Source organism: Sturnira hondurensis, unplaced genomic scaffold (genome assembly GCF_014824575.4).
Source record: "Sturnira hondurensis isolate 20B ecotype Veracruz unplaced genomic scaffold, ASM1482457v3 Scaffold0000648, whole genome shotgun sequence".
NCBI classification, from domain to species: Eukaryota; Metazoa; Chordata; class Mammalia; order Chiroptera; family Phyllostomidae; genus Sturnira; species Sturnira hondurensis.
In genome coordinates, this window is record NW_028073279.1 from 11,636,621 (window position 1) to 11,657,389 (window position 20,769).

Here is a 20,769-nt window from a genome sequence, read left to right on the forward strand (position 1 = left end):
TGTGTATTTAATGACCATTCCATCAAAATCAAGCAGAATCACATTTCAAAAGTATATATATAATTTTAAGGTGCATTTTCAAGTTTTATTTGGGCTTCATTTTTTTTCTTGGATGCCTGAGGTGTTCTTGCAGATACAATTAACACAGATTGTTCAGAGGTGGACAGCTTTTCATGCACTGAAAGACAGGATCCTAACGATACTGCATATCTTGGATATCTTAGAAATTTCAAAAGCCATGTGTAATTTAATATCAATCACGAAGACATTTTCAACATAAAATTTAGGCACTCTGTACTTTGGAATAGCCACAAAGTATTCCAACAAGAGTTAATGCACTTTGTGATTATATCTACTCAAAGATAATTCTCAATTAAAATCTATACTTATTAAATAACATTTTAAATTAGAGTCCATTACATTTTACTAATTACTGTGAACGATTTGCAGCATTGTGTTTCAGTTAAATAATGACAACTATTTCCAGTAATGATCCTGATACTCATCCTCATGGTGGATTTTTTTTAACAGAAGAAACTTACAACAGCTGCTGATAAGCATCGCCCCCTTTTTTCCTTCTAACACGTGACTAAGAATGTCCCTGACCACCCTTACAGGTAATCTTGCAATTTCTGGTGTGGTTGCTTTCTTAGCACGTACAACCACAGCAATGGGAGGCTCCCTGCAGATCAGGAAACATTTGTCAAGAACTCATCATGGATTCCTAGACTCAGTTTATTTGTTCAGTTACTTTGTGGCTAAATGCATTGTTCCATCTAGGTTCCTACCATCTGGAACATAGGTTTGCTGCTAGACTGACCAGTATGGGGCCAAGGTGAAGGCTACTGAAATTCGTCATTCCATGTTCTACTAGGCCAAGGCCACCTAGACCGAGTCTGACTTGAGACAAAACTTGCTGATCTCTGCAGTGTGGTTTTGGGGGCTCCATCTCCTTGTCTGAAAACTAAGGAGGGGGCATGACACTTGCTTACCGAGATGCCATTAACTCCAGATGGACTTCCCAGACTTGAACATAATTTAGCATTTTTAGAATTCAGAACATGGATACTAATTGCTCCTGTTGAGAATAAGGTGCTTTTGCTAGGTGGTATGCATTTATGTAGCTAGGAAAATAACTGGAAAGCCTTTCAGAATTTTTAGATTATAGTCTGCAAATTGACTCATCATAATCACCAATGATTAACTTGTAATGATCTATTCAGAGGAAAGAATTTGAGACTTATTTGACTGTGAGTCATACAGAAGACAGCATAGTAATTTCCCAAAGGAGAATTTGGTATTTCATCATGGGGATCACTGGTAAATTAATTACACTGCTGATGTTTTCTGGTGTATTTGAAGAGACAATTAGCATAAGCAAATTGTGAGTGAGATGACAGTTGCTTAACATTTGTTCTGTTCATCAGATGTGATCTGGGGTTCTGTTAAGACTCCATTTGATTAGGGATGGGAAGGGAAGGGCATAAGGAATGAGTAGTTGTTAACTTCAATTTCAGCAAGTATAATCAGAACCAGTTACTACTAGTTGATAAACATCAGTGTTAAATACAAGGCGGGTAAAACTCATTCGACCTCGCCAGAGGTGACGGATGCTGGGAAACATTAGGGAGCTGATTGCTGATGTGGGAAATTCACGCAAAACCTCAGCCACCTCTCCTGAGCAGAGAGGATGAGAGAGAGTGAAGGTGGATTTTCGCTGAGGTTGCTTTTCCTCCTCTCTCAGCGCTGCATCTTCCTAGGGACATTCTACAACATCTATCCCGTGATCAGGGTCCGAAGCTCAAGACAGCACAGTCAAGACAACAGTCCCTCTCTGGTGTTTTAGAATGGCCACAGCTTGCTCATGAGTGACACCTTCTAGAGACTCGCCATTAACAGCTAAGATTTGATCGCCTCGCTTCAATCGGCCGTCATCTGCAGCTGCCCCCTGCAAACACGAAACAGTCCAGTTCAATCCAGGGCAAAGCAATTACCATTAATATTAATATTAATATCAATATTAATATTATGGTGTGCAAAAATAGTCACTTTAAAATCTACCAACTAAAGTTCTTCTTAGGTAATGCTTTTAAATTAAGAAAATTAAGAAAAATGTTAAATGTAAAAAAAAAGAAAAAGAAAAATGTAAAATGTTATTGGAATAGTCGTTGAATATTATTACTGAATATTATTACTAAATTCAGTAATTACTACTGAATAGAAATGTAATAACCAAAACTAAGAGTCGTTTAAATAACTTACTAGTAGAGATGTAATAACATTAGTATTTCTTTTCTTACAACTAGGACCTTATTTCAATATTCAGTGCTAAATAGAATTTCAGTGTCATATCATGTCATATTGATGACTATGTAGTGCACAAATGAAGGCAGAACTGAATCTGGTGTTAGTCTTATTGCTAATACCATCATCATATGTATAGGGTTCCCGCTGCATCATCAACCTCTCAGCACTGTGGTGATCTGTCAAAAATAAGTGTAGCCCCTAAACGGGTGAGTTATGTGGCATGGAATTACCTCTCAATAAAGCTGTTCTATATAGAAATACACAAAAGTGTGGCATCTCTAAAATGTTGTAATATCGTATTCAAAATCTTCAACTTTATGTGTCTTTGATCATCTAAACAGCTTTCTAGATGACTACTTCCATTACACACCCAGTCATGCACAACTCCTCAAAGCTTCACAAAGCAAGTGCGGCGGCTGGGGCTTTTTTCCTCCTAAAACTGAGTATCTAACAATGCCATGATATTTTGGGTGGGTAAGGAAAGAACAGACCTGGAAAATGTGTTACAGGAGGAGGCTTTCCCCATCTGTTAGGATAACTGAAAATCCCTGAAAGGCTAGTGCCACAAGGTTCCTCTGAGTGGCGCTGACCCACTGGGGAAACTGGTGAGGGCCCACAGGCCCCGAGCACCTGACAGACTCAGGCAGAGGCTGAGCTAAGAGGTGGTGACGGTGCAGAGACCTGTGTCACTAGCAGCGTGGAGGTCCTGAGGTGGTGGCTGAATTACCTAGAATTTCAAAACTGTGAAAAGGGTAGAATTCCTGAATAAAGCTGGAATAAAGAATACTTAAAACCAGGCCTGTACTTGGGGGGGAAATACCAAAATTAAACAATTTGCAACTTCAGTCAAATCTTTTTTTTGTTCTTTTAAGAAAGTGCATTAACTGCACTAAAGACAGGATTAAACAAGTTACTCCAGTGAATAAAATCAGAGTTGCTGGGCTCACTTGACTTTATTAAATTTTACATGCTGAGATTGAAAGGCTTCAGCAAACCTCAGATATTTGCATAATTCGTTTTTTACAAGGCATGTTAAGCTCTTCAAGTTTTCATTTTCAGTAACGTGGAAAAGGATGCTTTTTCAGCTCTCTGGGATTTGTACACTATTTCAGGTATTGCTGGGCTTATCTCCTACATTACCAATGTGGCAGCTGTGGGTCAATTGGGGAAGAAAGAGAGAAGATGCTCACAGAAAGCTGTCCATCTGGTTCGGAATTGTGGCTTTTCCCCACTGGCTGTGCCCCAGCTTGCTCACTTAGTCTGCCCTGCGCTGTGGAATAGGCACCTGCTCTCTACCTTTCACCTGTTCTAAGAAATAAATATATGGTGCATGGTCTTTGCTCCATAAGGGCGGTAGTGTAATACAATGAAACTCCAGTGATGATCAAACTCAGGCTTTCCTGTTGCAGGCTCTGGAAAACTGCTCCCTAAATCTTCAGGGCTGTCGAAGTCTTTGGGTCCATGTCTTTTTGCTTATGGCAAGGTCTGGCTGCTGAAGGGACTAAGACCTAAAGTTGGCTTTGATTTGGAAGTTTCCAGCCAAACACCTGAAAGAAAATGGGAGGTCCTGAAGGCTCTTGATCAGAGTGACCAAGTCTTGCAACCCTATGTATCTGGTGCCTGTGATGCTTCATAGTTCTGGGGGGGGAAGGATCCTAGCGGGCCAGATCAGCTTCTTAGTTGAATAAGAGAATTTAAACGAGGCTAAGGACACCCAAAAAGTCACGCTCTGTGGACATCTAAGATCCTAAAGAGACAAACATTTTTAAGAATACATGTTCAGTATTATAAAACTCCTTTGCCCATTTTTGGTTTATGATTCTTTTCAGAAAATTTAAAAATTTGGATATATTGGTTCACTCTAACAAATTTAAAAAAGAAAAAGTCATCAAATGAAATCTTACAGAAAACTCTGTGGAACTATCTTAATAATAATTATTATTATTTGCATTGGAATATTCTTTTTTTGAGATGAAATGAACTAACTAGGCCGTTAGCTAGGGCTTTAGAACTTCGTCTTTTTTTAAAATTCAGAGCTCTTCATTTTCAGGTGTGCCTCGCTTTACAAAAAAGGTCCACTCCTTAAAAAATAAAGCATACCAAGAATATTCAATAATTACCACTATGTTATAACCTTGACATAAGTGCTCCCTAAATGAGCACGTTCAATGGGGACCTTTGGAAAGAGCATTTTGTTTGAGCTTCATTCATTACTCATTCATTATTCCCACTACTCTTGTCCCACTCTAATTTGATGGTTATTTCTTTTCAAAAATCCACCAGCAAATGCACGGCCATTTCGCTCTCAGCTGTAGGCTCTGGTGACCTAACCAAAGCTGCCTGGCTCTGGCCCCACCAGTCCATGGACACGTGTGGGCACGTGTGGGCAGGTGTCGCAGGGGCAGCCTGCTGAACTCTGGGCGGGGTCAAAAAACCTTAGAAGCTAACCAGTCCTCTCTCTGGAACACAGCTGATTGATCTACTTACAGTTGTGAAGTGAGCTGGTGATTGTAACATTCTGGAGGGGCTTTTCAGAGGTGAAGGCTCACCTTGCTAAAAGGTGAGGGCTAACCTTGCAGTCTTTCCACTATCCTCATCGACATGGCTGGCATGCTTAGAGCAAAGTACAATAATGCCTCAAAAGAGGCATTATCATCCCTACTACTTCTGGTGGTATCTCAGGAAAGGAGGGCCCATAGGTGGCTTATCCCCCTTGGGAACGATCAGACTGGGGAACGATCAGACTGGGAACGATCAGCACTGTTATCTGGCATGTTTCTCATTTGCCTTCCCTCTTGCCCTTTGCCCGTCACCAGGTCAACAGTGTTTAGGAACAACATCTTAGTAGGCACCTTAGCAAGATGGACACATGTGAGAACATCTTCAGGTGCCTAACGGGTCCCAAAGCAAACGTCAAATGACTTAAGGATTAGGTCAGGTCATGGTTAGGCCCAATTTACAGGTGATCAGACATCCACAGGTAAAAGTGAACTTATCTTTAGTGTACAGTATAGCTTTCTAGAAAGAGAAATCATCTATCATCTTCGGAAGATCATTATTTGTTTAGGGAAATAACACTAAAGGAGGCAATCAGATTAATCACTAAACAAATAACTGTGATAAAACCAATGAAGAATAACATGGTAATGTCAGTACTAAGTGCTTTTCAGAGACTTTAAAAATTTATAGTAAAATTAAATTCCAACTTAAAAAATCCCAAAGAAGTTCAAAGGAACTTCTCTATGGGCCATCTGGAGGCATGCACACCATGACCTGTGTGCTCCGCAGGACATCCTAGAATATTTGATCCCTGAGAAGGAGTATCACCTCGTCTTAGTCTAACTTTCTGGGTGGATCCTGCAAGTACCGGGCAGAGTATTGTGAGAGAGAAACCACCTCAGGCTCAAATGGCCTGAGGATTTTGGTGACAGGCAGCTGTTACTGTTGCTTGTACAAAACTTCTTGCCCTGTGGCCCTCTCGTGTCTGCTACCTTTTCTTAAAGGAGAAAGCCAAATCTTTGTTCTGGCCCACAGCAATACTTCCGAAGAGTGTGGCACTGCTTCTGATATTGTGCTGCTGAAATAGGATCCTTTCTAAAGTCTACTGGCATCTACTTTTGTAATGGAGTCCAAAGAAAATTGACTCCACTATTATAAAATAACTTACTTGTCTGGTATGGGAATCTCCTATAAGACTCAATAAAATAAGCATACATGTACATATCCAGGTATAGCCCCAAATAAACCAAAGCACTTTAAAAAAGTCTCACCTAGGTTTCATTAAAAAAAAAAGTAAAAAAGTACAGTAAAGAAGGAAAAAATACCTTTGCAAATATAGTCTTGACATAAATTGGCAGGTCTCCATGGGGACTTCCATAACCCCCTACAATACTAAACCCCAGTCCTTCAGAGCCTTTCTCCAAAGTAATAATCTTAGGTGGAGGTGTTCTGAAAACACAATGCACGCTGTTTAATTCCAGAACAGACATCGAGAAGGAATTTCATTTTCATGGAAGAACACAGATTTGAGAGAGACTTTCATACTGCGAAGCTATTAAGGTCAAATCAAACTATCAGAGAGCAATGTAGAAACACTTTAAAATTTTCCACGTTGTGCTGGAGTAGTGACCAATGGTCTTGATGTTTAGGGGTTTCTCTTTTATAAAACCCACTGTTTTCTATTTACAAATAAAGTCATGATGCTGAAATTGTCAAAACGTCCTTCTATATGCTTAGTTTTGAACTCTTAAGTTGACTATTTAAATCTGAATGGAAGTGTCTTAACATCCTAAAAGAACATGCTTGGCAATAGGGAGGTGGGGCGTTAGCTTAGCTTAGTGCTGACCACCAGCCTGCAGGCGGACCTGTGCCCTGAACAGGAGACAGTGGCCTGGTAGCTCAACCTCCGTTCTTTTTCTGCTTGAACACCCTCCCACTCCTGCTCTGCCGCTCCCATCTAAGGTGGAGACTCAGGCTTCAAAAGCTGCCTCCACTGTGATGCCTCCGTGACTCCCCTGGGAGAGTTAGCCACATCTTCTCAGTGCTTCCTTCGCACTAGGCCCCAATGTCCATTATGGCCTCGTTATAGTGTACTGTGGTTACTTCAGCATCTTTTTCCTCTACTGGACCATCAACTCCTTAAGCCTTAATCATCTAAGTACTCCTAGCACCAGGCTAAGTGTCCGTCACAAACTCAGGATCATGACTATGTAAATGAGAACTGAAATCCAGGGAAGAAGAGAGAACCCAAGGTAAAGCAAAATGAATAAAGACAATCTGTTTCAAATGTGCCATTTAGATTTTCAAAGCTTCGCTCAGTGTGGAAGTCATCTCTCTTAGAAACAACATGGGTAAACATCAAATTACTTATGCGGGCTCAATTAGGTAAATCTAAGCTTAACTAATACCAGCTTCTTATTCCAAAATGTGGTTGTCCCAAGGACACAGACCTGCAGGGACTTCGGTCTCCCAGACTCTGCCATTGCATTCGCAGTGGGAGGCTCACACTGTGTGCCGGCAGCACCGCCTATCACGCAGCAGCTCGCACATCTGAGTTGACCTGCATGTGATGTCTATTCAGCCATTCACAGATTTAGACAGATTTGCAAAACTGGGATATAAGTAACCTTTGAATATGCTATTCTGTCTGGCTAGAATAGTCTTCCCTCTCCTCCTTCTCAATTTTTCCTGGCTCATTTTAGGCTGGATCTTCAGCTGGTTCACACTGATACCAGCTCTTTGTTGGTGTACTTACTGGTTGCTTATAGCTGGCATCCATGGTAACTGCTCAATGTCAATGCCGCATGAATTGTTGTCTGTTTTGAATGCCACTCCTGCTTTTTCCAATTACTTGAAAACTCAGCCTCGGTGTTACTGCCTCCAACCACACTCCCTGACTGAGTTATGGCCCTCCTCCATGGTCCCACAGGACCCTGGGCTTACTCACCTCTCTCACTGAACATAGCTTTCCTATTACTCTCTACTCCTTTATAACCATAGATTTGGCTTTGCATTTCCTGTTCTCTGGCAGTTCCGTAAGGACTAGGGCAAGCCTTCACCTACGTTTCTAGGCTTGACTCCTTGGGACCCCGCACTTGTGCAGTGTCTAGTCTTAGCAAGGCACTCGATAAATATCTGCTGAAATAATGATGAATTATCTCTATGGCTGAATGGCAATGACATCACAAATAAAGCTCTACCTTTCATCACTTTGTGACCTTACAAGTACTCTCAGTAATAACCCCCTGGCTAGATGTGAACTTGATTTATGTTTCCTCTTTCAAAGGCCCCCATTCCCAAGGATATTGAAAGTCCCCTAGATGTCCAAAGCCGTTGTTTTAGAAATAGCCCCTGGGGCCACCAGATCATTAGAGACCTCCATAATTGTCCCTATTCACAATTAGAGACCTCTTGGGCGGGGGCAGGTGTGGGGGGTTGGGGGGTGGCGGTGAAGGAGGAACAGAGCTCCACTCCTCAATGGGAAGCATCAGATGGAGTCTGTCTCCATTTATCTCACATTTTCAATTAGTTTTAATTTTTGTGTAGGAAATTTTAAAAAAAAACCCAATTGTAAACAGACAGTGGTCAGATTATAAGNTATGTTTCCTCTTTCAAAGGCCCCCATTCCCAAGGATATTGAAAGTCCCCTAGATGTCCAAAGCCGTTGTTTTAGAAATAGCCCCTGGGGCCACCAGATCATTAGAGACCTCCATAATTGTCCCTATTCACAATTAGAGACCTCTTGGGGGGGCAGGTGTGGGGGGTTGGGGGGTGGCGGTGAAGGAGGAACAGAGCTCCACTCCTCAATGGGAAGCACCAGATGGAGTCTGTCTCCATTTATCTCACATTTTCAATTAGTTTTAATTTTTGTGTAGGAGATTTAAAAAAAAACCCAATTGTAAACAGACAGTGGTCAGATTATAAGTGATTTAAATGACTTTAAGCTAATGGTTCTCAACTTCTCAGGAGCTGTACAGCTGTGGAACCATTAAAAAAAGTGGACTCATCAAAATATGCTAAACATAGACTACTCTTCCTATAAGGGTCCCGATTTTTTTGAAGGAAAGAGTCATTTTAATTTGGTAATGTTATACATTCATGTATTTCTCATATTTCAAAAGCACGCATTTATTACTTTCATGATAAGAAGACAGTAAAATAATTAGTTTAATATGTTTCCCTCAAGAAAAGTCCAGGAGCATCTAAGATCTTATTTCCAGGGATGTCATCAGTTTGGCTCAAATAAACTTTTACAAAAATAACAAAAAATGCAAAGACGTCATTTAAGTGGATGACATTCCAGGAAAAAGTTGGGAATGACTGTGATCCCCAGACCCTTCTAATAAGCAATTCAGATCAGTCAGCAAACATTCACTGAGCACCCATGAGTGACCAGGCGCAGTGGTACCGAGAGGAATGATTCAGGCAGAATTTCTCGAAGTACAAACTGTGGGTCCTCTGCCTGCAGGCAGCAAGTGCTCCCTGGAGAACCCATAGACCGCCCACTCAGATCTCTGAGACCAGGCCAGGGAAATTAGTATTTTAAAATATGTTCTTTAGGTTATTTTTATGTACATTTTACTTTGAAAAACACTGCTTTAATGAGCAACTTTCACTGCAATGACTGGTTTTAATGAAGGACGCCAGCAAGTATTACAAGATTTTGCTCAGAAAACGGAGGAACCCTGGCTCCTTGCACACAAACGCAGGGCGCACCTGGGCTGTACAGCTGTGGTTTCGGAGGGGAGAAGGCACAGGCACTGTGGCCAGGCGACCAGGCGCACAGTGTGTTAGCCCTGCAACAACAGTTGGTTCCGAACTTACACAGTGGAACAAAGCTTTGTGACAAATAGGGAAACGCTGGTGCTTTCTTGGAGATTTTCTATGAATTAGACAAGTAATGTGCACTTCCCCCTCTGTTTTAGAGCATGCGCTAGAGTCTGGACAAGGTCTCACTGAGCTTCGTTACCCACCCCCGCCTCCAAGGCACTCGGCATCTAGGACACTCACTCTGTGTCTTCCGGACGGTGTTCAGCAGTGGGTGAACCACGGTGGTAGCCTGTAGACAGATTTTCAAGCTGAGTTGCTATGGTGCTTATATTGGTATCTGCTACAACCTGGGGGAAAAGTTAGAAGAAGACAACCCATTGTAAGTCAGCGGAGAGTTAGAGAACCCATAGCGTGCCCAGTGGTCAGTTCTCGATCCTCATCTCTTTCATCCTGTCTGCAGCATTTGACACAGTGGATTACTCTCTCCCTCTCAAACTGTTTTCTTCATCTGGTTTCCATGGCACCGTCCTAGTCAAGTTTTCTTTCTACCTTTGCTCATTCCTTCATGTACCTCTAACTATCAGAGTGCTGAAGGGCTCAGTCCTTGAGCTTCCTATCTTTTCCATCTAAAGACATCTCCTTCGTCATCTCATCTCAGTTTCAATGCCATCTGTGAGGCACTTCCTGAGTCTGCATCTCCAGTGCCACCACCTTTAATTGACTGCATGTATATACATCCCCACCAGTTTGACGTTCCTAATGGGCTGTTCAGCAGGTGTCTCCAACCTAACACGTCCCACACCGAGCCCCCACCTCCTCCCCTTGTTCCCATAGCCTCCCTCATCTTAGGGAGCTGCAGCCTCATTCAGTTTCAGCAAACACCTTGGTGTCATCCTTGATTGCTTTTTCTTTTGAAACCCATATGCAATGCTCATAAAATTCTATAGGTCCTCCTACAAAATTTCCATTGCCTGGAGTTTTACAGTCGCTTTCTCACTGGTCTCCAAGTGTATAAGCAGATAGAACGATCCTGTTAAAATACAGCAGATTGCCCTGCTGGTGTGGCTCAGGCGACTGAGCGCAGGCCTGTGAACCAAAAGGTCACCAGTTTGATTCTTGGTCAGGGCACATGCCTGGGCTGTGGGTCAGGTCCCCTGTTGGGGGCGTGCAAGAGGCAACCCACCAATGTTTCTCTCACGGATCACTTGCTGAAGTTCTTCTGCCCAGTTACATCTCTGCCCTCATCTCCTAACATTCTCCTCTGAGTGCCCTCTGGTCCAGCCATGCTGGCCTCCTTGCTGTTTCTCTAATGTGCCAGAGTCATTTTCCTCTCCGTGCTTTGCAGCCACTGTGCCTCCTGCCTGGAGTGCTCTGCGTCCACTGTGGGTGTGGCTAGCTCCACTTCCTTCAGGTCTTTACTCCGGAGTCGCCCTCCCTGACCACTCGAACTAAAATCTCCACACCAACTTCCTCGCCCAGCATTTCCTATCTTCCTTCCCTGCTTTGCTTCCTTCTTACCACCATTACTATCTAATGCACTGTGTGTGTATTCTACCTTCTCTATCACCTATTGCTTCATATTAGAATGTGTGAGCAGGAAGTTTGTCTGTTTTGTTTACTACTGTATTGCCATTATGAAAAACAGTGTCCAGCATACATTGTATTAGGTGAATGAAAGAGTATCTCCATGATTTGCTTTTTAGATGGTCCCAAAAGTATAGTAGGATAACATTTAAAGATTCACTTTGTATTTCTATCCTGCAAAAACCACCCCACAGCATAGAGAAGGAACCCACACAGCAGGACACAGAAAGGAGCTCTGGTGCTCAGTTTCTCCCTCTTAAATGATGCCCATGCCAAGTTTCAGCTTCCTCATCTGTCGAAGGGAATCATAGAAGCATGTGTTGTCTTCTCAGCCTGGAGTTGTTTTTCCACCCCAATGAGTTGTCAGTACCTCTTTCTCAAGAGATCTTGGGCTACCCCTGCTTCTGGTCAACAGTTCTTTTTCTAGGTTCCAATTCTAGGTGCACAGGCACGGAGTGAAGGGACTTAGCCTGACTGCAGTTCAAAGGAGCTTGATTCTATTGCAGTTTCAGAACAAACCAACAGAGGGCACGGCTGCCTCAATCTGTAAACTTATTTGAATCAGTTAATATTTAGAAGGAAAGCAAGAGACAGGGCAGCCCTAGCCCAGGCTGGATCAGACACATTTTTGGGGAAGCATCTTACTCTGAGGGAGACCACTGCTAAATGCGAGTTACAGGATCTTCTGGAAATACCATCATATAAAGATTGACTAAAAGTGTTGCGGGAATATTTAGAATAGGAAACAAAGAGGAAATGACAGATTCTTCGTGATCACAAGAGCTCCTCCACTCTTCCCACAGCAAGTGTTTCGGAGTTGTCTTTGCATGCAACCTCTGTAATCTTACCTCCTCTTTAAAAAATAAAGATTTTATTTATTTATTTTTTAGAGAAAGGGGAAGGGAGGAAGAAAGAGAGGGAGACAAACATCACTATGCAAGAGGAATACCTATTGGTTGCCTTGTGCATGCTCCCAACTGGGGACCTGGCTCACAACCCAGGTATGTGTCCTGACCTGGAACCGAACCAGCAACGTTTTGGTTTGAGGGATGACGCCCAACCAACTGAACTACACTGTTCAGGGCAATCTTACTTACTCTTAAGCTACACCATCTTCATAAATCCACTCCATTCCAGCTTCCAGTCCCATCACCTGGCCCAGCCAACAATGGCCCACACTCTCTGGCTTTGCCCAGTTTTCCAGTCTTTGCTATTTCTACTCACCCCTTGTGGCTCAGTCCCAGGCCCCCATTCCCACTTGCATACTCAGGGTCTAGGTGACAGCATCCACGTTCCAGAGCTTTAAATGCCAACAACGTGCTGACAGTTACCAGGCTAGTCATTATATCCAACTGCCAACTTAACATCTGCATTTTAGTATCCCAAGGGCTTATTAAAATTAACACAACTAAATCCAAATCCCATCCAACAACCAGATCCCTCCTATTCATTTTTTTTCTCCAGTTTCCCACATTTAGTGCATGGCATCTCTGGCTGACTAACTAGAAATCCACTAGGTATAATATTGAAAACACTTGACTGCTGGCTGGAGACTGTCCGACAGGAAAGGAAGCTAGGATGCTAACCACACAGTGCTATTCTCTGAGCATCTCTCACCTGACACGTGGAACCTGCCACCAAGCCCTCTGCAGTCTCCCTCCAAAATACTTCTCACATCTGTTTCCTTTTCATCGCTAATTCAGGAGGCAGTGAACATCGAAACTCAATTCGTCACTATCAGCTGCCTTTTAACTGGAATGCCCACTCATTCTCTTCCCACCTTTCTCCCTTACCAGAGCCATTTATCTTTTTAAGTATAAAGTAGGTAATGCCACTTCCCTGCTTAAAACCTTTCCAGTGGTATCTCTTAGAACTTGGGACAAAATTCACTCCCTAATTATATACACAAAGATCCTCCCCTTGCCTATCTGTCTAACCCCATCTATGCCCTTCCTTTCCATCGCTCAGTTCTGTCTGCCTGGAATCCACCCCCCAGCACACTCCTTCCCCCCAACCAGCTGGCCTGGCGTCAGCTTGAAAGTCACACCCCTTGGACAAGCCTTCTTTGGCTACCCACGTTGAAATCAGTTTGTCCTCTTGTTCTCTCCATAGCACTCCTGCAGTATTCCTCACCAATTGTGATGCATACTATCACATACTATACTATCACACACTATACTATCACAGTGCATACTATCACAGTGCATACTATCACATACTATACTATCACAGTGCATACTATCACATACTATACTATCACATACTATACTATCACATACTACACTATCACACACTATACTATCACATACTATACTATCACATACTATACTATCACAGTGCATACTATCACATACTATACTATCACAGTGCATACTATCACATACTATACTATCACATACTATACTATCACATACTATACTATCACAGTGCATACTATCACATACTATACTATCACAGTGCATACTATCACATACTGTACTGTGCGATGTGTGACTATCTTTCCCACCCAATCACAGGATTCACGAAGGGCTGCTTGTCGATGTTAATGTGCCCGGCACACACTTACCTAGTATATTTGTAGAGGGAATGAATGAATCTAAAACTAAGGAACAGATTATGACATTCATTTTTCTGAATTTCCACATGACAGAGTGAGACCGCTAGAGGATACAAGGAGACTGGTTTGGGGTCCTTTTAAGAAGGCAGTTACAGAATGGAATGCCACATTAGCACCCTGCTAAAGCAAGCACTCAGATAAAGTTGAAAAATCTATCAATTTGGGATGTGGTGAAGGGGATTCCTAGACTTGGTGGGAATTTGGATGTGTACTCTCAGCTGACCAAGAAACGCACCATCAATTATGTGGTTGAGGCAGGAAGCAAGATACTGTTTCTTTCTAAGGTACCTTCAAAAGTCAAGGTCTGCTCGCAACTTGCTCATTTCTCGTTTATTCAATATGTAACAGCACCCCTACTAAACTGAACACTGTGCTAAGCATTCTTTAGAGTGCCCAGAGAGACGGATACCATCATTCCCATATTACAGACACAAGAAACCAGAGCAGAGAGGTTGAGTAACTTTCCAATGCCAGTTAAGGAGTGAAGGCTGGATTTGGATTCATGTTATTTCACTCTGGAGTCTTGTGTTCTTTTTTTTTTTTAAATATATTTTATTGATTATACCATTACAGTTGTTCTATTCCCCCCTTAATTCCCCTCCACCCGCACACTCCCTCCCCCACCATTCTCCCCCCCTTAGTTTATAACCATGTGTCTCAAGTTCTTTAGATTCTATATTTCCCCCACTATTCTTGCCCTCCCCCCTATCTATTTTCTACCTACCATCTATGCTATTTTCTGTGCCTTCTCCCCCCTTCTCCGCCTCCCACCCCCCTGTTGCTAACCCTCCATGTGTTCGTCATTTCTATGGTTCCACTCCTGATCTAGCTGTCCTCTTGGTTTGCTTTTGTTTTAGGTGTGGTTGTTAAAAACTGTGAGTTTGCTGTCCTTTCACTGTTAACATTTTTCATCTTCTTTTTCTTATATAAGTCCCTTTAGCATTTCATATAATAAGGGCTTGGTGATGATGAACTCCTTGAACTTGACCTTATCTGAGAAGCACTTTATCTGTCCTTCCATTCTAAATGAAAGCTTTGCTGGATAGAGCAATCTTGGATGTAGGTCTTTGGACTTCATGACTTGGAATACTTCTTTCCAGCTCCTTCTTGCCTGGAAGGTGTCTTTTGAGAAATCTGCTGACAGTCTGATGGGAACTCCTTTATAGGTGACTGTCCCCTTATCTCTTGCTGCTTCTAGGATTCTCTCCTTCATTTTAGTCTTGGCTAATGTAATTATGATGTGCCTTGGTGTGTTCCTTCTTGGGTCCAACTTCTTTGGGACTCTCTGAGTGTCCTGGATTTCCTGGAAGTCTATGTCCTTTGCCAGACTGGGGAAGTTCTCCTTTATTATTTGTTCAAATAAGTTTTCCACTCGTGGCTGTTTCTTTCCCCCTTCTGGTACCCCTATAATCCGGATGTTGGAACGTTTAAAGATGTCCTGGAGGTTCCTAAGCCTCTCCTCATTTGTTTGAATTCTCATTTCTTCATTCCTTTCTGGTCGGATGTTTCATTCTTCCTTCTGGTCCATTCCATTGATTTGAGTCCCAGTTTCCTTTCCATTGCTATTGGTTTCCTGGACATCTCCCTTCATTTCAATTAGTTTAGCCTTCATATGTTCCTCTAATTTGTGACTATAATCTACCAGTTCTGTTAGCATCCTGATAAACAGTGTTTTGAATTGTGCTTCTGAGAGGCTGGCAATTTCTTGGTCACTTAGAGTTATTGGCTCTGGGACTTTGAGTTCTTCTTGTGCCATCTTTTGGGATATTTGTGCCTGTTCCATAGCAGGATCGGGAGCCCTAATGTGTTCACTAGATCAGGGCAATTAAGTCGCTGGGTTGTGACGTTGTATGTGGGGGCGGGGTCAACGAGGAACTATGCCATCCGGTCTTCCGCCTCCTGCCGTGGCCCCCACAGGTGCTGCAGTTGCCACTGTCACCGGGCCCAAGCGTTTCATCCCACTGCATGCGAGTGTGCCACCGCCGTCAGCCCTCGACCCCTGGGGCCTGCGCGAATGTGCGACCGAGGTCAGTCTGCCCCACACCCTGACTGGGTCTGGGCTGCCTGCGCGCCTAGGTCTGGGGATCTGTCCTGCCTGACCCAGCTCCGCTGCTGGCTCCGCCCCTCTTACTGTCCCCATTGAATGGTTCGTGGTTGTCGGACTTCCGTATAATTCAATTTTCTGTTTTTTTGCTGTGTCTTTGTTCTCCAAACCTTTGTTGTATTCAAACTTGGTTGTGGGAGAAGGCACAGTGTTTCCACCTATGCCTCCATCTTGGCGGAAGTCCTCTGGAGTCTTGTGTTCTTAATCCTGTGAAGTGTGAGGCAAATGGCCTGGTGGGAGGGCTCAGAGTGTAGGGTCCGGACGTGGAGCGGGAGAGGAAGAGCGGCAGAGAGGTAGTCCGACAGCAGATGCACACAGAGCAGGAGACCTTCATGGCGTGTGCTCAGCAACAGGCAAACATCATCCCACTCCCCCACACTGCAGGGAGAGGGCTTGGGTCTGGTAGACACCACCCCCCACCCCCCAGCTCCAGGAGGACAGCTGTTTAACTTTTAGAAAGAATCTACTTTCACAACTCCATGAAATCAGCCATATAAGTTATGAAACCAAAGTCATAGTTCTATTTGGGTAAAAATTGTTTTATCCTTAAACTCTAGCTAAAAGATATAAAAACACGTCAACATCATCTTGCAGAAAAACTCACATCCCTCCAAAACATAAAGGCTTCTTGCTTAGTCCAGAACCCTGAAATAAAAATAAAAAAGGCCCCCCAACCATTGATAATATTAAATCCTAGAGATCCACCTAGGATGGAGGAGGTACCCAGGTCCATGCCTGTTTTATAGGAGTGGAACCCAGGGGGCTGAGTGGGCACCATGAGGGATTTTCACTGACAGCTAAGCTTTTGCAAGAAGATAAGGAGAGTACACACCTGTTACCCCCAGAGGGCTTCCCAACCCTAAGGCATTTGCACTTCCTAGGGACTGACTTGTGAGAGGGGATAAACTGATCTGGAAGGGTGTGCAAGTTCAAGGAGATGTGGTCTATGAATGTTGACTCCGCCCTGTGTCTGAAGGGCTTGCTCTTGCCCCACCAATGCCTGGGACGGAACAGCACAAAGGTAAGGCTAGGAGAGCTCTGTTTGTGCATTGTGAAGTAGGGGAAGGCAAACAGACTGATAAAAATTTTACTTATTTTTGGGGGCAAAAAAAAGGACTTCTGGCATAGGTTGTGAGGACAGAGATGGGAGTAGAGGAAACCAAGGGAAAGCCAACGTGCCCCCGGCACTCCACAGCGACAGGCTTGCAGCTGACGTCAGCTAGTGTGGGAGGCCGATGGGAACACACACTGTTCAGAGTGGAGGGAGGACAGGGAAAGGACGGCATCCCTGCGTAAGGCCGGTGAGGGGGGCAGGCTCTGGGGCTGCAGACGATGCGCACCAGTCTGTGCACTGTGAATGTGTGGCTCCAGAGCCACAGTGTCTGGAGTCCTTGGACCCAGCTAGGGCCAGCTTCAACTCTTAAGATCATGGCTTACCGTCTGGTGTTTTACAGATCAGCAATGCTAGGCAAGACTCTCGTCCTCCTGCCTGGGGACCTGGAGGGGTGGCAGATATCCTCCTTGCTTCCTATGCACCCTGCAAAACCATCTAGTTCAAAGTCAGTGGGTCTTTTACATTTACATTCCTTCTATTGCTGCAGTTAGTGCTGTTACAGACATCAAGATGGGGCACATTACAGAAGAACAATCAAGAAAAGCTTCCCTAGCCCTGGCTGGTGTGGCTCAGTGGATTGAGCACCAGCCTGTGAACCTAAAGTCCCTGGTTTGATTCCCAATCAGGGGACATGCCTGGGTTGTGGGCCAGGTCCCTAGCTGGGGGCATACGGGAGGGATCTAACTGATATCTCTCTCGCACACTGATGTTTCTATCCTTTTCTTTCTCCCTCTCTTCCCCTCTCTCTGAAACTAAATACATAAAATCTTGAAAAAAAAGAGAAAAGCTTGCCTGGTCCCAGTTTTGGCATTTGGTGTAATTTAATGAGGTAGAAGCATATTTGCTTAAAGTTTTTATTTAGAATCTAGTCACACTGATTCTAGTGACATCAGAATATATTGATTTTAATGTGTGTGTTCTAGAAATATACGTGTCTCACCCTGGCTGGTGTGGTTCAGCTGATTAGTCTGAAGGGTCATGTGTGTTCAATTCCCAGTCAGGGCACATGTCTAGGGTGCAGGTTCAGCCCCTAATCTGGGAAAGTATGAGAGGCAACTGAGTGATATTTCTCCCTCACATTGATGTTTCTCCTCTCTTCCCATCTCTCTAGAATCAACAAGCATGTCCTTGGGTGAGGATTAACAAAAATGAATAAATAAAAATAAAAATTTACTTGTTTGGCCCTGGCTGGGGAGCTCAGTTGGTTGGAGCATCATACCCATGCAGCAAGGTTGCGGGTTCCATCCCCAGTCACAGAGAAGAAACAACCAGTGGATGGAACAGCAAATTGATGCTTCTCTCTCTCTCTCTCTCCCTCCCTCTCTCCCTGAAAAGATCAATAAAAAAGTCAATAAAAGTATTGTATAGTGGTCTGAAGTGTCAAATGTGTTAAGTTAAATAAAAAGGGGAAAACCGCCATCTAGTGGCGCACACCTCAGCTGTCACCTGGAAAACCACTCCACTCCCAGGACTTCAGAAGAAGTTTTAGCATCCCCCTGACTTCAGAGCTACGTGATTATAGTGCATGTAATAAAATACCACTTGTTTAATGCTAACTACTTGCAGTCCGCTGTTTTATTAAACATTCCATCTCATTTGATCCTCACAGGAGCTATGACCCCTCCTTACGGGACATGAGGCACAACTTCTGACCCTGACGCCTGCCCGTCCTGTAGAACTTCCACGAGGCCTTCACTTCAACTTTCCAATTGTTAGCTCTCTGTCCTCTTCCTGGAGTCGATCGCCCCCTTCCTGGCATCACCTAGCTTTTTACCCATCGTGAACCCCATAGATCTTACCCCTGGCTGCCAATTAGAATCACCTGGGAAGTTCTAAAATATCCCAGTGTCCCTGCCACATTCCAGACCAATTAAATCACTGCAGTGAGGCCAAGGAACTAGTGATGGAATCAGTGATTGTGTTGTGTAACCAAGGTCAAGAACTACTCAGAAGCCACTCCTTAATGATGCTCACATGTGCCTTCATGTGCTCTTCCTGCACATGCTACCACACACCTTTACGATTCCCAGCCCTACAGTCAATCCATCCTTCGCCTCCACTGGAACTTGTCGGCACACAATTGATAACTGTGCTGATTTGTTCTCTGTGAGTTCACACCGACTTGATCAGCACAGCTCAGCAACCTACTCAATGCTACGAGCTGGACCAGGCAACTGCTCTGGGCGTGGCCCTCTGCTGGAGGCAGACGCTGTCCCCAGTTTAGACGAATTCATGGCCTTCAGGGGTACTCACACCCAGACTCCTCCGGATTTTAGATGAAGAGTTTCTAAACAAAAGATTTCCCAAGATTTAAAAAGATGGGATGAGAGTCTTGACTGGTGTGGCTCAGTGGATTGGGCGTTGTCTCACAAATTCGAAGGGTCACTGGTTCGATTCCTGGTCAAGATACATGCCTGGGCTGTGGGCCAGGTCCCTGGTTGGGGAGCATGAGAGGCAACTGATCGATGTTTCTCTCCCTCTCTTTCTCCCTCCCTTCCTCTCTCTCTAAAAAGAAATAAAATCTTTAAAAAGATGGAATGAGGAAAGAAAAAAAAGAAGGGATTAGGGTGCAGTGAAGTGGGTATTCCAGGCATAGAGAAAAATATGTGCAAATCTTTGTTCGTCCTAAATAATGCACTACTCCAGTGGGCCTCTGGGTGGGCTCCAAACCAGAAGCATCAGCAATCCCTGGGAGCTTATTATAAATGCACATTCTTGGGTCCCACCCCACTCCTATGGAATTAGAACCTCTGGGGGTGGGACATGGCTATCGTGATTAACAAGCCACCAACGTGACTCCAGAGCATGGTAAGGTCTGAGAAGGACTTCTCTAAAACACCACAATCTTTTCTTTACTCACTCCTAGAAAATGACGTCCTAAAAGAGAGGCCATCAGATTCAAACTCCCCTGCAAGATTTCTTTTTCAGGGGTAACATCATCCCTGCCTTTTCTTCTGTCTCCTTTGCTCCCAATGACTCCCTTGCTCTCTACTGACTTGCCAACTCTAAAAGAAAGAACTCATTTATTTTAAAGATTGCCAGTGATGCATCTGCCAGTTGGAGTGACTTTTCTGAGGTTTTATTTATATTTGCCTCATTGGTAAGTGTGCTATTCTTGAAATTCTTCTCTCCCTTAGTGTCTAGGAACTGTGTTTTTGACTCTAGGTTCTTTTTCTATTTTATTTTCCAGGTTATTTCTTTTTGTATGTGCATGATAAAAAATTCAACAGGGCATGATAAAAAATGCAATACTCTTACTCTCTAGAGACACACTGAACTTCTTTTTTTACCCCTAGAGGTGTGATCTAAATAACATGGTGACAAGCCAATTTTGAAATATATCATCTTGATGATATCGATTGACTCCCTATTCCAGGAGATGAATATTTAGCTTGCCAAACTTGCACTTAACTTTTATATTATTTTTAAGGTCTACTTTTCTCTGTTTCTCTAAATATACTTAAATCACTATAGGTCTGACAATTTCCAGCAATGTGTTCTTTTTCATTTTAACTTAGACAATCAAATCTACTCATGAATAATTTAAAAAACAGCCCTGACTTGTGTGGCTTCGTGGGTTGGGCATTGTCCCCCAAACAGAGTTTGCTGGTTTGACTCCCCGTCAGGGCACAGGCCTGAGCTGCAAGCTCGGTGCCCAGTTGGGGTGTGTGAGAGGCAACCGATTGATGGTTCTCTCTCACATCAATGTCTCTCTCCCTTCACCTTTGTCTCCCTTCCTCTCTCTCCAAAAAGAAATAGTAATAAATAAAAATA

At 43.6% G+C, this 20,769-nt stretch overlaps 1 protein-coding gene across 5 annotated transcripts in view; it reads right to left on the reverse strand.

Moving 5' to 3' along the window:
- Positions 1 to 523: 523 nt before the first annotated feature.
- The window catches only part of PATJ (PATJ crumbs cell polarity complex component), a 330,197-nt gene continuing 309,951 nt past the window's right edge, over positions 524 to 20,769 (reverse strand). For 3 of the 5 annotated variants that reach the window (XM_037043696.1, XM_037043682.1, XM_037043689.1), the window contains 3 exons: positions 9,817 to 9,923; positions 6,132 to 6,255; positions 524 to 1,948 (listed from right to left, as the gene is read on the reverse strand). In XM_037043696.1, coding sequence (XP_036899591.1) covers positions 1,802 to 1,948; positions 6,132 to 6,255; positions 9,817 to 9,923 — 378 coding nt within the window. In that variant the 3' untranslated portion in view covers positions 524 to 1,801. The remainder of the gene's footprint in view (positions 1,949 to 6,131; positions 6,256 to 9,816; positions 9,924 to 20,769) is intronic. The other 2 variants (XM_037043706.1, XM_037043715.1) reach the window with 1 other exon arrangement.